The 17,469-nt window shown below is 41.5% G+C and overlaps 1 protein-coding gene across 1 annotated transcript in view; it reads left to right on the forward strand.

Annotated features, from left to right (window-relative positions):
- Nucleotides 1-1,849: 1,849 nt before the first annotated feature.
- LOC114660780 (NXPE family member 2-like) overlaps nucleotides 1,850-17,469 on the forward strand; it is a 79,058-nt gene continuing 63,438 nt past the window's right edge. Inside the window, exon 1 of the mRNA XM_028813671.2 lies at nucleotides 1,850-1,998. Within this exon, the coding sequence (XP_028669504.1) occupies nucleotides 1,906-1,998 (93 nt within the window). The 5' untranslated portion in view covers nucleotides 1,850-1,905. The remainder of the gene's footprint in view (nucleotides 1,999-17,469) is intronic.

Genomic DNA, 17,469 nt, shown 5'->3' on the forward strand with positions numbered 1-17,469 from the left:
AGACATTTTGGTACTGAGGATACCAAGCAATGAAGTGCTTCAGGTGTTATTTTGTCCCATTCTTCCTGAAAACACTACTTAAGGTGTGCAACAGTATATTGTCATTGCTACATTTTTCATTTCAAAATTCTCCACACATTCTCTGTTGAGGACAGGTCAGGATTGTAGGCAGGTCAGTCAGGTACCTGCACCCTCTTTTACAATAGCTATGCCTTTGTAATGTATGCAGAATGTGGTTTTGTATTGTCTTGTTGAAAAATGCATGGACATCCATGGAAAAGATGTCATACTGAAGGCAGCATATGTTGCTCTAAAATCTCAATGTACTTTTCTGCATTAATGCTGCCATCACACAGGGCTGTCTTAACACATGAGCACACTGAGCAGTTGCCCAGGGAGCCCACATTTTTTATGATGCCTATGTATGTTTCTGTTTTGCTATTAAAACAGGGGTCCCAGTGCTCTACTTTGCCCAGGGGCCTATGAAGCTGTTAAAACGGCCTTGCCATCATGGAAGTATAAATTACCTTCGCCAAGGGCACTGACACAACCATGACAGACCCTGGCTTTTGGACTTGTTTAATAACAGTTAGCAGTCCTTTTTGTCTTTGGTCAGGAGCATGCAGCATCCATTTAAAAAAGATCTGGACTACTGATTCATCTGACCACAATACACATTTCTGCTGAGTGATGGTCCTTCCCAGATGCCTCCAAGCCCAGAGAAGTCTGGACATGGTTAATATAACGCTACATTTTTGCACAGTAAAGTTTTTAGTGGCATTTGTGAATGCAACTCCGTATTGTAGTGCTTGGCAAAGGTTTGCCAATGTAATCCACCTTGCCCATGTGATTATATTAATAAGTGATGGTTCTTGATACAGTGTCTTCTGAGGAATTGGAGATCATGGGTGTTCAGCTTAGGCTAGCACCATTTACACACTGAAATAATTCAATTATTTTCTCATGCATCTGTTGATAAACTGGAGATCCTCTGCCCATCTTTGCTCAGACTCTGCCTTTCTTACATACTGCTTTTGTTCCAAATCATGATTACAATCACCTGTTGGCATCACCTGTTTGAAATAACATTATTATTTAATTATTTTACTTAATTACTGGCCATAAACAGCCATGTCCCAACTTTTTTGGAATGCGTTGTGTGCGTGTGTGTGTGTGTGTGTGTGTATTATCGTGATATTCCTCTCTACTCACCCTTTACTTATTTTCTTAAGGGATAAGTGTACTCACTAGGTTCATTACTAGGTTGGTCTATTCTCACACCTTAAGATTAACACACACATACATACATATATATAAATATACACATACACACACACGATAACCACAAAAGTTCCATATGAATGATATACTGTATATACTGTATATATATATAAATTATATATATATATATATATATAAATTATATATATATATATATATATATATACACATCACATTAGTTGAACTGGTTGGGAGTTTGAAAGGAGAAGTGCATAGAAGGATTCCCAAGATTACACATTTGTTACTTACTCTGTTACGTCTATACGTGCTGTGGAGTTCAAAAGATCTATTTCTCTATGTTGTATGTACCATTTCAAATAATGGTAGAATGATGTTAGTCATGAAAGCCTCTATAGAAAGATTGTCCTGTTTGCTGCCAATCTATTATGACTAAGTACCATTTTGTAATTAGTGTTCTAATATTTAATTTTAAAAAGTTATCATGTTTCTGTTATCTTTTAAAAATGTCATGAAATAAATTAAATCTTTAAGGTAATTTAGCAAATCACTGGTGAAAGAATGTATTGATATTGTTTAAATGTTTTTATTTTGTTTTTGACAGTTCAAATGGATGGAGAACATCTAATTTCCCCAAAAGCTGCCATCAGCAGCACTGTGGCAAATATGCTACAACACTGTCCAACAAGAAAAAGAGTTCTGCTGCTTATTCTCTTTTTTGCCTTGTCTTTCATTACCATGTTTCATAAAATGAGCAAGGTAAGAGTACATTTTTGAAGTCATCAATCAGCTAAACAGAAAGAAACACTTTCAAATAGAAATCATATGAGGGCATAACCAAAATTGAGTTTGAGAAAGTAGTACAGGGTTGATTAATAGAGTTTTCCAGGAGACATGATTTAATTTGTTACTCCCACTTTCATAAAGCGTTCATAAAGGGAGCAATGTCTGACTTCCTAAAAGAGTAAGATCTTCTTGGACCATATCTGGCTCCCATAGTGTTTGTGCCTCAAAGAGCTCCGCCTCAAAGAGCTCCGCCTCAAAGAGCTCCACTTTATTCAAGGCTTATGTGCCTTCTTGTTCAAATGATAACCAAGGAAAAAATTAGCAGCTTATTACTGTGGAAGAAACTGCCCAGGACACCAGGAGAAGTGTAAAGTGAAGCACATGAGCTGTATTTACAGACACACATCAAACTCATAGTATACTGAAAAGTTGATTCTCATCTGGATTTACAAGCTAGTAACAGTCAAGTATGAGGCTGTAGCAAAAATGCCATATTTGAGTATAAATATGTATTGTGGTCGTTAAAAGGAACTGTGGATCCACAATGATAAAATATTGGGGCACCAACCCAGTCATCCCCATTTCATAAGGTATAAATCCTGTAAAAACAAGCACTCAATAGTATTAAACAAACAAACAAGCTTCCAGGTTATGCTGGAGCCAGACCAAGTAGGGTTCTCTAGTCCCCCTGCGGGCAAACACGGAACACAACAGGGCTGAGAAAAAGAACAATAGTTCCAATGATGCCCTGTGGGAATCCATGGGGATACTGCAACCCAGGGGGCTGCCATCTAGCGATCCAGGGGAGACAATTCCCTATGTACAGTATCTCCTCTGGTCCTTCTACTCTGTGGGTATCACACCTGGGTAAGGTTCCTGGCTATCCCTCACATGACAGACATCATCTCCCAATCCAGCAGTTTCCAGCTGAGGTTCATAACGAAGTGTTCAACTTAACATGGCTCCTAGGCTGGTGTTCTATGCATCGGTCTGGAGATAAAAGGTCAGGGAAAAGTTTGGACCACTTAATACAGGAGCTGACATCAGCACTCTCTTCAGGTCACATAATGCAGTCTCAGTTTGGATGTTCCATAACACTGTGTTGGGAGCCTTCCTCCTCAATTCCATCAAAGGCATGGCCTGCTCTGAAAAATGGAGAACAAACCAGCAATAATACCCCACTAAATCTAAGAAAGCTTAAAACTGTCATTTCAACTGGGGCCACTCACTAATAGATAGATAGATAGATAGATAGATAGATAGATAGATAGATAGATAGATAGATAGATAGATAGATAGATAGATAGATAGATAGATAGATAGATAGATAGATAGATAGATAGATAGATACTTTATTAATCCCAAGGGGAAATTCACATAATGGCGGCATCTATGGACCCCTGGGGTTAGAACCAACCTCTGACCACCACATATATATTTTGCCTCAGTCAACCAGAAATAGCACTTCTTGGGAATGATCTAGAGGCCGGTATGGCATTTAGGACATTCAAAATGTGTTGCAAATACTTCTTTCAGGTGATGTAATATATATCATTATCATCCAGATAGACAGCACTATAGGCATTGTAAGGTTAGATCACTCTGTCCACCAGACAATAAAAGAGTGCTGGGGTTCCATGCAGCCTGAATGGAAGAAAATGATGCTCCCAGTGGCTGCTAGGGGTTGCTGAACACATTTTTATCCTTCTCAGAGTCTGTCAGGGAAATTTGCCAATAGCCTTTTGTCATATCAAGGGTGGACAGGTACCGGGCAGCTCACAGAAACTCCCGGAGGTCATCAACCCTTTGCATGGGGTAGGCATTGAAACAGAAAACTTGATTGAGGTGACAGAAGTCATTATAGATAACGCTAGCTGCCGTCGGGTTTGGGGACTAACACAATAGGACTGGACCACAGGCTATTACTTGCATCTATGACTCTGAGGTCCAGCATGTGTTGTATTTCAAGCTCTACCTCTACCTCTACCTGCTTGTCCTCTGGGAGGCAGTATGGGCAGTGTGCGGATCGGCTTAAGGTCCGTGATGTCAGTGACAGAGGAAATGATGGCTCCCAGTTCCTTTCTCAGCAGGGGGCTATGGGTCTCCCCAAAGTTCAGCTGTTCGGTGTTAGCAGTTAGTGTGATAGTAGGAATAATTGCTTCTGTGTTGTTTGTACGGTCATAACAAGGCTTCAGCAGGTTAATGCATTAGACCTGCTCTCTTCTGTTGGGCTAGTACACTAAGTAGTTGAGTCATGAAAAGGCCCCTACAAGTTCCAGGGCAATAGTCTTAGATTTAACCACCCACAGGGGTATAGCCTCTGGACATCAGCTGGCGTAGTTCAGAAGGATGAGGATAAACATATGCCCCCTTGCAGAGGGTTTGAGTGGGGCAATGATCTCAAGACCGATCAACTCAAAGGGAATATCAATTATAGGCAAGGGTACAAGGAATGCAGAGTCCTTCCCAGGAATTTGGGTTAGTTGGCAATCCAGACAAGACCTACAAAAGCGCAACACCTCTGTGTACACACTAGACCAATAGAAGCATGCTGTGATGCGCTACAAGGTTTTTTCCACCCCAAGATATGTTTCTAATATGTGGGCATGGGCCAGGTCACAAATCTCCCTATCAACGTGGGAAGAGGAGTAGGCTCTGGATCTCCCCTTGGACCACCCTTTATAACAGATATCGGTCAGGATAAAGTGAAAGTGAAGCCAAGATGGTATGAAATTAGAGGTGGGGTGACCACCTACTGAGGTTACTGCATTCCTTGCAAAATTCAGGAAGTCATCATTTCATTGCACGCATTTAAAGGAAGAGGGCAAATAATAAAACTGAAGTTGCAGTGAGGCAAGCAGATAAGGTGTGGCTTCTACTGATAGAGAGGGGTCAAGAGTCATGGGAGCGGATTAATCTGACCTGGTGCCATCCTCGTTGGCTCAGAGATCTGCCTCTTCATACAGGGTAGCCATGCATTTACCTATTCATTTACATGGTGGTTGTCATCCAGAGATGAGCTTGTCTCAACATTTAGACACCATTGATACCTGTCGGGTTTGACCTGTGGCCAGTCCTGGCCCAGGATCAGAGCATAAAATGGCCTCAGGAGCACCACCACACGCTGTTGACACAATTGCCCTTGGACCAAGATACAACAGAAAATGGTAAGGTACACCTGAGAACTGGGTGTTCATTTGTTCATACTTGGCCTGAAAATGGAAGGGTGAGAAGGTTAAATATGGCCACTGGGCAGTTTCTTACATTGCTCAACCACATTCCATCATGTCTTCCATGAGGGGGCAATTAATGACAGTGTGTCTAGGTTCACCACACCGGTAGCAGCAGAGCTGTGAGGGGGGTTTGATCACATCTCCAGGAATTTGCTTTGCCCTCGGAATGTGGGGCTCTGCCAGCTCGTCCCTTCCTTCACTTCTCTGGTCATTCCATCTGACTGGCAGTGAGGTGACACTCAATGATCTTGACTAGGCTCTGCATGTCCATCCAAGGTTGTCTCCTAACTTGACAGACTAGATGTTCAGAGAGGGTGTGGATCAGATAGTCCATTGTCACCATATCAACAATATTTTCAGCTGTGTGTCCTCCAGACCTAGTGCCTGTGCCTGACAGGAGGAGGACAGGCCATTGCATATGAAGATCTCCCAAATCAGGATGTAATAATTGGTTCCTCTAGATCGTAATAGGTCCTCTGAACTTCACCAGAAAAGAAAGTTGCAAGAAGGTGTGCCTACTCATGTTGAGGCCACAGCCGGCTGGAGGCAGTCTGCACAAAGATAAACAAGTATGTTTCCATATCATCCTGGGCCCGCATTAAGCCAAACAACTGTGCAGGCCCTTGGACACACACAACATGTATGGCTTGTACAGTGTTATGGCATGCATTGGTGTCCAGCAGCTCTGCTTGCTGGACTTGAAATTGATTCACCTGTTCTATGAGTTGGTGGATTTCTTCAACCAGGTTCACCTGATTTGCCATAATTCTAACTACGTCACTTATGGTCATTGGAAAGAAAATGTAGGTCCACAAAGAGAAAATACCCAGTTGTCCCCATTTAATAAGGTGAAAATCTAACAAAAAAAAGTGCTTGATGGTGTTAAACAAACAAAAAAGTATGGTCATCATGAGGAAACTTTTCACTTGGTTAATAAGCCTAGGATAGACTCAGTGGGAAGGAGCTCTGTCCTGTAGTCCACTTTGATATTAAATGATGCCTCCTTCTAGAAACCATGGAATATGTGACAGGGAAACTGGGAGGGACAAAGTCAATTGCCATAAATGGGCTTCTTCTCTGCACTGTGGAAGGAAAAGGAGAAGATATGCCTAGCACTAGCACACCCACTCAACTCAGAGTGGAAGTATGTACTTCAGAAGAGCCCAGAGGATAATCCATAGGAGTGTATGTGTGACAATATGTTAATCTTTTTGGCCAGCCACTTATAGTCCACACAAGGTAAGCAAACTCAAACTCTGTTTAAAGTTTAACACTACCTCAGTGTGCTAACAGATGCTTAACTATCATAAAATGTACATATTTTTACAACTGAAGCACAGGCAAGTTTAGCAAGATTAACAAGATGGTGGTGCCTATGCAGGCTTCAGCTTACAGAGCTCAAATAGTATAAGAAAAGAAGTAGATTTAACTGATTGTGGTACGCAGACATAGATTTGCTCGCAAATCCTGCTCGATTTCCTAAGAAACTGCGCTGAAATATCCAGCGAGGTGACAGAGACAGTCCACAGCCTTTGCTTACTTCGGCAGCCTGAGAAGCTGAACTGGCAGAAATGCAAGCGTAGCGATTGGAAGCAGAAACGAGGGAAATGCGGCGGTGTTAGCACAAGGCTAAAAACTAACTCCACTAGACCTGTGATACCAGCCTTTCTGCTCGCGAACGTCCGATCGCTAGACAACAAGCTGGATTACATAAAGCTGCAGCGGGCCAAGCAGTGGAAAATGAGCGACTGTTGCATCTTTATTTTCACTGAGACATGGCTCCAGGAAAACATTGCAGACTCGGCCATCCAGCTAGATGGACTGACCATCTTCCGAGCAGACAGAGACACCTCTTAGTCCGGTAAGACCCGCGGGGGGACTGTGTGTTTATGTGAACAGAGAGTGGTGTACGAATGCTGCCTTAGTCGTGCGACACTGTTAGAGGTTTTATCGGTAAGGTGCCTCCTTTTTACCTGCCGAGGGAATACAGTTGCATGCTGGTGGTTGCCGTCTACCTCCCGCCTAGCGCAAATGCTATCCAGGTACTAGCAGAACTCTATGAGATCATCAGCAAACTGCAAATGACGCACCCCGAGGCATTTTTCATTATTGCGGGATACTTCAATCATGCCAACTTGAAGTCAGTTCTCCCAAAATTCTTCCAGAATGTGAACTTTGCTACTAGAGGGGGAAGCTGTCTGGACAATGTTTATACAAGCGCTCCTGACGCCTACAAGGCCCTACCCCACCCCACCTTGGCTATTCAGACCATATCAGCGTGTTTATGGTTCCTGCATACAAGTCCTTGCTGAAGCGCACTAAACCAGCCCGCAAAAACATCAGAGTGTGGCAGGTTGGTGCTGTTTCAACTCTCCAAGACTGCTTCGAATTGACAGACTGGGACATTTTCAGGGAGGCTCTATGGATGGTGAGTCCATCAATCTGAAGGAGTACACAGACTCTGTGACTGGCTACATCTCCAAATGCATAGAGGATGTTACTGTTACCAAGGATGTTACCACAAGAGCCAACCAAATGCCCTGGATGACGAGAGAAGTGCACAAGCTGCTGAAGACCAGAAATGCAGCCTTCAACCTGTCTCACTCTATAAGGAAAGCTAAGTGGGCCACTGCCCAAAGGATTAACAAACACTTCAGCAGCACCAGAGACACATGTCGTATGTGGCAGGGTGTTCAGACAATTACAAACTACAAGCCCAACCCACACAGCAGCGATGGTGATGCCTCCCTACCAGATGAGCTGAACAACTTCTTTGCACGGTTTGAGGCGCAGAACAAAGAACCTGCGAGAAAAGCAACACCTCCCTGCACTGACCAGGTACTCTGTCTCTCCATAACTGATGTGAAGAGGACTCTATCCAGAGTCAATCCACGCAAGGCTGCAGGACCTGACAACAAACCTGGTTGTGTGCTCAAAGAATGTGTTCTCACAGAAATCTTCAACACATCTCTGAGCAAGTCGTCAGTGCCAGCATGCTTGAAGTCGACCACCATCATACCAGTGCCGAAGAAGTCATCAGTGACATGCTTGAATGACTACCGACCAGTTGCACTCATGCCAATCATCATGAAGTGCCTCAAAAGGTTAGTCATGTCACACATAAAGACTAATCTCCCTGCCACCCTTGACCCTCTTCAGTTTGCATACCGCTCAAACAGGTCAACTGAGGATGCCATATGTTCTTCCATTTACCTCTCCCTGACACATCTGGATAAAAAGACACATATGTCAGGATGCTAGTCATAGACTTTAGCTCCGCCTTCAACACAATCATCCCTCAAAAGCTGGTTGTAAAACTGAGCAAGTTGGGCCTGAACATCACTCTCTGCAATTGGATCCTGGACTTCTTGACAGAGAGGCCCCAGTCAGTTTGGATGGGCTGCAACATTTCCAGCATCACCACACTGAGCACTTGAGTGCTGCAGGGCTGTGTGCTTAGTCCACTGCTCTTCACCCTGCTGACTCACGACTGCACAGCCATGCACAACACCAACCTCATCATTAAGTTTGCAGATGATACGACGGTGCTGGGACTGATAAGCAGGGATGATGAAACAGCATACAGAGATGAGGTGGAACGGCTGTCTGCATGTTGTGAAGACAACAATCTATCTCTCAATGTCGACAAGAAAAAAGAGATAATCGGGGACTTCAGAAAATCACATCCTGCCCACATCCCACTCAGCATCAACGGTTTAGATGTGGAGACTGTTAGGAGTACCAAGTTCCTCGGTATGCGCATAACTGAGGAACTTACATGGACACATAACACCTGATCACTAATCAAGAAAGCCCAGCAGAAACTACACTTCCTGAGGCGGTTGAAGTGAGCAAGTCTTCCCCCTTCCATCCTCACCATGTTCTACAGAGACACCATTGAGAGTGTTCTGACCAGCTGCATCACTGTCTGGTATGGCAACTGCAACATATACGACCGCAAGTGCCTGCAAAGGATAGTGAAGACAGCAGAGAACATTATTGGGGTGCCTCTCGATTCACTAAAGGACATATTTTACAAACGCAGCGTCCTCAAGGCCTGCAGCATTGTGCAGGACCCATTACACCCTCACATGGACTTTTCACACTTCTGCCATCCAAGAGAAGATACTGCAGCATCTAAGCCAGATCTTCCAGGCTGCAGGATAGTTTTTACCCCCAAGTTGTCAGACTCCTTAACACCGTGCTGCCCCCTGGGATCTTCCACACTGCCTCAACCACCTCTAAAAACACTTTCCTGCAAAGACGAGTGTGCATGTAGAAAAGAACTGAAAATCTCATACTGACCTTTAAATTTTTGACACTCTTGATATCCTTTCTGCTGTGAAACATTCTGACCTGTCATTGTTTACACATGTTTTAAACAACTATTATCATACACTGATAATTTCTGTATTATCTATATCTATTATTTATTATTTATGTATTAAATTACAAATCTATTGACTATATTTATGTTTCTAGATTGCAAATATCATACATTGCATCAATGTTCGTATTGCTTACTACACATCAATATTGTTGCTACTTCTTTGTCTTGTCTTTTCACAATGTCTTGTCTTGTTTGTGTTTTAGTTTAAAATTTTAATTTTTAATTTTAATTCTATTTTTAATTTATTATTTGCACTTCATGTTGTTACACTGTGGACCCTGAGCTTCACAATTTCGTCTATCTGTATACTTGTATATGGTTAACATGACAATAAAGTTGGCTTAGACTATGACTTTTGACGAGTTAAATTATGTGTTTGTTTTCCTGGTGGGTCATAGTCCAAGTCCATAACCACTAAAAGACACTGTTTGCAAATATTACACCAATTTAAACAGATAGCTTTACAAGATAGATTGATGAGGGGATTGTTATGGCATTATTAATCCTGTTTTTTATATGTTGTTTTTCCTAAATCCACATAACTGCATAGAAAAAAGCTGATTGTTCTATAAGAAGAGTAATTCCTTAAATGATTCCTATGTCATACAGAGGCCTTTTAGTTCTGTTAACTCTGCAATTATAATTGTCAGTTATTTTCAGATATTTTAATCCCATTAAGTAAATCTGAATCCGATGTCATTCATTACTCATAAACAGAAATGATTCATTATATAGGTAACATTGGTGTGAAAGCCAGCCCAACCACAGACAGACAGACACTGTCTTAAGTCCACCACACACAATTTATTTACACTATTTACAAGTAAAAGTCCCAAGTCCTGCACAGCACACAGTGCTTCCAGCACCAAACACCTCTCTTGCTGAGTCTTCCAATGCTCCTCTTCAGGCTGCCTTCTCTCCAACCTCCCAAGCCTTGTCTCCTTCCTCCCGACACCAGCTCCCAACTGTTGGAAGGCGGCCTCTTTTATGTTGCCCCAGATATGCTCCAGGTGCCCCTTGATGAACATCCGCCGGCACTTCCTGGTGTGGCAGAAGTGCCGGCTGAGCAACAGGAAGCACTCTGGGTGACCCTGGAATACCTTCCGCCAGCACTTCCTGGTGTGGTGGAAGTGCTGGCTTCCAGGGCTTCAGCATCCAGAACAAGCCCCCTGGCGGTTGCCACGGGCCCCTATAGGGTTGAGCTTCCCAGCTCGGTTCCCATGACCCCCATAGCAACCAGGGCGGTTGTCCTCTCCTGGCAGAGCCGCTATATAGGCGTCCCGGCTGGCACCCAGCCGCCCATGACAGTGGCAACTTGCTTTTTTCTCTGCAAGGTTATTTATCACCTTGCAGTCTTTATCTACTGGAAAGGTCACACCTTTTTTAGAAACCTGCATTCATTTTTCAGATCTTTTCAGAATTGACTTGCATTGTTATTATTAAACCATGCACCTCTTGATTTTCAACCCTATACATTATTTTACTTTCCTTAATTGACTTTCCCATTTTTCACTATAAAACCTGCTTTTCTTCTATAAAAGCAGTGCTTTTATATTTTTGTGAGCCCTGGCTTACTATTTCAGTGCACCTTGACAGTTTCCTCCTAAATAATCTTTGATGCATAGAGTTTTATATACAGTATTTAATGACAGTGTTGTGTAGCCATATGTATTGTCTGTGAAGATGCCAGAATAGCTCAGTCAGTGCAGGAGAAACACTCTTGTTTGTCTGCTCTGCTCTCTTTGCTACAGTGCTGTGTTTTCTCTAAGGTATATTTTTTATTAGAATATCATAACATTATGACAATCTAGATGAGAACAGGTCATTCAGCCCAACAAAGCTCGCTAATTCTTCTAAAAAACATCCAGTCTAGTTTTGAAAGTCCCTAAAGTCTTACTGTCTACCAGGCTACATGGTAGCTTATTCCAAGTGTCTATGGTTCTCTGTTGTGGAAGAAAAAAAAAACCTAGAGGAAGACAGGACAAGTTCAATCAATTAGATTTTTATTCAGTCACAGATGAGTACCTGGATTCTACGTTGCAAGGCAGAAGAGCAAAATTAAATTTTTTTCTATTGGCTTTTTATAATTTCTTCTTCCTCCACCTTCGCCTTATTTCTTAAAAATAAACATATAATTGTTTACTTAAGCATTTTGTTTTAGTACGCTAATGGGCCATCTGCTCTTATTTTTTTTCACTGATCAGATAGATCCTAAAGAAGGAAAGGTCATCTTTCCTGTGTCAAATAGATGCATTCCTAAGAAACTGGAAATTGTCCTTGGTCAGCTTACTGCACCCTGTCTTATGACAGACGCCTATATGAATAACCTGCCGTTATAGCAAAACGGCTTTGTCAACTATTAAACCTAAGTAGTTTGCAAGCAGTTAATTTTTCTTTCACACTGTGTAAAGAAAAACTTCCTAATGTTTGTGAGAAATTTACTCTTAAGAAGTTTCCAACTGTGTCCCCTTGTTCTTGATAGACTCATTTTAAAATAACAGTCTCGATCCACTGAACTAATTCCCTTCATAATTTTAAACATTTCAATCATGCCTCCTCTTAATCTTCGTTTGCTTAAACTGAAAAGGCTCAGCTATTTTAATCTTTCTTCATAACTTCATATCTTTCTTTTAACGCTGGAATCAGCCTTGTTGCTCTTCTCTTGACCTTTTCTAGCACTGCTATGTCCTTTACATAGTCTGGAAACCAAAACTGCACATAGTACTCCAGATGAGGCCACAGCAGTGTGTTATAAAGCTTAAGCTTAACCTCCTTGGACTTGTACTCCACACATTGTGCTATATAACTTAACATTCTGTTTGCCTTCTTAATGGCTTCTGAACACTGTCGGAAAGTTGATAGCATTATGACCACTATCAATCCTAAATCCTTCTCATAAGGTGTACTCTCGATTTTCAAAACTCCCATTGTGTATTCAAATCTAACATTCTGTACTTCCTTTGTGTAATACTTTACATTGACATTAAATTTCATCTGACACAAAGCTACCATAGCCTGTATGCTGTCTAAGTCCTTCTGTAAGAATTTAACAGATTCCAGATTATCTGCCAAACCTCCTATCTTGGTATCACCTGCTAACTTAACCAGCTTGTTACTTATATTTCTATCTAAATCATTTATATATATTAAAAATAGCAGCAGCCCTAACACTGATCCCTGTGGAAAACCATTCTTAACATCGGCCAGTTCTGATTAGGTTTTTAAACCTGTTCCACTGCTCCTCAACTGTCTCAACACTTAAAAGCTTATCCCGATCTATCCTCCTTAGACTTTGACCGATCTGCTCAAAATTTGCCCTACCAAAGTTAAACTTAACAATTTTAGTCTTTGCATCCACACTCTTACAAAACACAGAGAACTTTATTACATTATGTTCACTTGACCCTAGTGGTTCAATCACCTCTACATCTTCAATTTTATCTTAAATATTACAAAATAACAAATCCAGACAAGCTTCACCTCGCGTTGGTGCTTCAACATACTTGTTAAAAAACACTCACTGATTACTTATAAAAAATCCCCCATGACTATAATGTCCTCCTGTAAATTTGCCTTTTTGATATTACTAAAAAAGATGTGTGTTGAAATTACTGTCTGTATTGGGTGGTCTATAATATACTCCTAAAATAAGGCCTCTTTCCCTAATGCTTTCCAGGTGAAACTACATGTCCTCACTAAGATAGGGCTCATGTTTCAGTTTCTGCTTGTATTTTGATAGTAAGTGGATCATAATGTGCTCAACTTCCCACATCTGCTTTTTGCAACAAGATAAGCACCAGAGATAGTTTCTTAATATTTGTCCAGTTTGTTGTTTCCTCTAGTATCAGTTTTCACATACAAATGGTAGAGTGACAATAAAGTGAAATTCCCCATTATAAGTCTGAATGAACCAGGTCATTTGGTTCCTAGGTCTGGATAGATTTAAAAATCATTTCAGCTACAGCTGAATTATGACATGATGATAAACTTCAAGCACCATTATTCAGTATACTGGTGCGCTCCTTCACAGTGATAATATTACACCATCTTTTATTAATATATTTTATAGGCAAAACTCTCCAGCCATCTGTTTACCAGATGCTGAGTTCCTGTCTTGCCATTCAGACAAATCCATTAATTTCAATATCTCTGCCTGAGTCAGTATTCTTAAACTGAATTTTAGTAAAGTATATTAAACAGCTTTCACAGTATTCACAAGGTTACCTAGATGGCAGATCCAGCCTTGTGTAAAGCATTAGATATGTTCAGGAAATTAATAGCCAAATAAACATTATTAACTCTAAAAGACTGTAAAAAATACTGAGGATAAGTAAATTTTATAGAATTGAAGGCCTTTTATTGTCATTGCACAGATACACAACAAACATTTGGTGTGTCCCCTGAATAGTAAATACAATAAAATAAAAACATAATTTATTACGGATTCAACATATGCTCTGACTTTTATTCACACATACACATTGTGGCAAGCGGCTGGGGGTGGCACCCAGCCGGGATGCCGGAAGGACCAGAGGAGGGATTACACCTCTTCTAGACCACGAGGGGGCAACCGCCCCGGTGGCTTTGGGGACCACGGGAAATGAGCTTGGAAGCTCAACCCCTATAGGAGCCCGTGGTCACCGCCAGGGGTCGCCCCAATGCCTGGAGAACCCTGGTCCTCAGCACTTCCACCACACCCGGAAGTGCTGGGGGGAAGATGACCAGGGACACCCGCAATGCTTCTGGGTGCGTGGTCGGTACTTCCACCACACTAGGAAGTGCCGGTGGAGGTTAATCGGGAGGCACCTAGAGCACATCCGGGTGATTATAAAAGGGGCCGCCTCCCTCCGTTCAGTGGCTTGAGTCAGGAGCGGAGAATGACAGAGCTTGGGAGAAGAGGAAAGGAGGTGGCCTGAAGAGAGAGAGAGGCATTAAGTGAGAGGCCTGAACTTTGGGGGAGTTTTGGGGTTGTGTGTGGCACTTTATTGTATATAGTATTGTAAATAAACATGTGTTGGGTGTACTAATGATGTCTGCCTGTCTGTGTCCAGGCCGAGCACCAAAACATATGCATTAATATAAACACATACATACATTAATACTGTATACATACACACATGCATTTATATAAACCAATAAAACATTGCAGATGGAAATATTTAAATATTAAATAGTGGAATAGTTCCATTTTATAGTAGTTGCAGTGAGTCTCCAAGATATTGCACTTTTGTCCCATTGATGCTATGGGTGACAGTGAAAGACATTAGATCAAAAGCACTTAGATGCAGTAAACAGTTATTTAAGAAACCTCTAGTTTTCTAATAGCACTCGGGTAGAAGCTTCTCAGTAGTGTGGAAATATGTGTCTTAATAGAACTATAATGCCTTCCAGAAGGCAGCAGAGTAAAAAGGTGGTGGCCAGGTTGAAATGGGTCCCTGTTGATTTTTTTGGCCCTTTGTGAACATTGTGTTCTGTATATGTCCTCTACTGAAGGTAACTGGGTGTTGGTAATTTTTTTTGCTGATTTGATGACTCTCTGAAGAGCCTTCTTGTCAGCCACAGAGCAGCCAACATACCATACCAGGGTGCCACAGGTGAGTATGCTTTCCACAGAGCAGCAATAGAAGGACACTGACAGCTGCTTGGACAGGCTAGCCTTCCTCAGTATCCTTAAGAAAAAATCAGCTCCTTTGTTTTTCAGTGTTGAGTGCCAATTTGTTAATGAAGCACCATTCAAACAGTTTGCTGACCTCATCCCCACAGGCAAAATCATCACTGTTATGTATCAGACCTACCACAGTGGTGCCATCTGCAAACTTGATTATTGTTTTTATGCTGTGTATTGGTACAAAATTTTGAGTATATAAATTGTGAGTATATAAGCAATAAAGAAGGGGATTCAGCATGCAGCCCTGTGGAGCACCAGTGCTGAGTTTCAGGGTCGGGGAGTAGTAGGTCCCCAGCCTAATAGTCTGTGTTTGGTTTTTTAAGAAGTCCTTGATCCATTCTACATGTGTGCTGATTGACACCCAGGTTGATCAGTGTGGTTACCATCCTGCTAAGGATGATCTTGTTTAAGACAGAACTGAAGTTCACAAATAACATCCTCATGTATGCCCAAGTGTGTCAGTGCATTGTGGAGAGCTGTATTAATGACATCCTCTGTTGACCTGCTGACTTTGTAGGCAAATTGGTGCTGGTCTAATGTGGGTGGGACTGAAGATTTGATGTGCCTCTGGACTAGCTTCTCAAAGCACTTCATTATAGTGGGGTTGAGAGCTACAGGTCTGTAATCATTAAGGCTGCTGATTACTGTCTCCTTTGGAACAGGAACAATGATGGCACACTTAAGGCATTTTGAGACAGTGCATTGTGACAGAGAGAGAATAAAGATGGTGCTGAACACCTCTGCCAGCTGATCCGCAAAATCTTTGAATGCCCTTCCTGGGCCAGTGGATTTTCATGGGCTGACACTGAGAAGTGCTCGTCTGACATCATTCGTGTTAACAGTAAATGCCATACTGTTAATAGTTGATGACGGTGCCGTCCTGATCTCTGCCTCAGTCACCTCATTCACCTCAAAATGGGCAAAAAAGTGATGGAGTCCCTCTGCTAGTGAGTTGCTACTGCTGATGAATGAGTCTTTGCTGCCTTTATAATTGGTAAAATTCTGCATGCCTTGTCATACACATCGGGAGTCTCCATCATTGAAATGACCTTCAACATTCTGCCTTTAATCTGCTTTTGCATTCTTAATGGCTCTCTTCAAATTGGACCTGGCAGAACTATATAATTCACAATTTCCAGAACCTAAAGGCTGTATAGCACTCTTTTAGCTGAAACTTGACATCTTTGGTCATCCATGGTTTGCTGTTTGAAAAGCATCAAATGTGCTTGCTAGCAGTGACACTGTCTACACAGTTCTATATATAAAATAGGACAGTGGATGTGTACTCCAATATGTCTTGTTGTGCTCAAAACAGTCCTAAAATTAAATAGAAACCACTTCAGGCCAGGTTGGGATGATTTTAACAGTTGGCTTTGTTTTGCTAATAAGAGGTCTGTATACAGATGTGAGAAAAAGAAGTAAGTGGTTAGACTGGCCCAAATAACATTGCTGTAAACATTAAACATTATCCAATGTGTTTTGGCCTGTTGTGGGACAAGTCACATATTCGTAGAATTTAGGGTGACTGAACCCAGGGGTAAACCCCAGTGCACAGGTTAGCTACCAAACAGTCGGTTGGCCTTTAGTGGCATTTTTCAATAGCCAACTGTTGTTTGATTTCTGAAGTGGTCTGTATTTGTATTTCTTTATAAACCAATAATTAGAAAATAATAAAATAAAATAAAATAAAATGAGACAGAGTGAGAAAGGTATACATTCCCACTTTGTACTTCAGATATTGCAGCTAACTCTCGCTGCGCACATCCGTCTGCCCAGAGTAGTTTTGCTTTTGGCAGGAGAAGCGCAGCTTTCTGATGCGCAAACAACTGTAAGTGTCGGAGTATTGTGGCTTGAGTGATATATTTATGCATTCAAACTTACAAATTGTTGTATACTGCATCGAGTCAACCAGTGATTCAATTTTGTTTTATATTCTGAGTTTTTTTTTTTTTTTTACAGTATTTCTATTTATTCATACAATTCATAGAGGTAACATAATAAACGTTACATTTTAATCTAAATAAATATTTAGAAAATGTATTTCTTTTATAGCATAGTTAACCTTTCCCATAAAAAATGACCATCTGGAGCTCAGAACCAAAAAAGAAAAGCAGAGAAAGCCAACAAACTAGAAAAACAAGAGGGTTCTTTCT

The sequence above is a fragment of the Erpetoichthys calabaricus genome, chromosome 11 (genome assembly GCF_900747795.2).
Source record: "Erpetoichthys calabaricus chromosome 11, fErpCal1.3, whole genome shotgun sequence".
In the NCBI taxonomy this organism is placed as follows: Eukaryota; Metazoa; Chordata; class Cladistia; order Polypteriformes; family Polypteridae; genus Erpetoichthys; species Erpetoichthys calabaricus.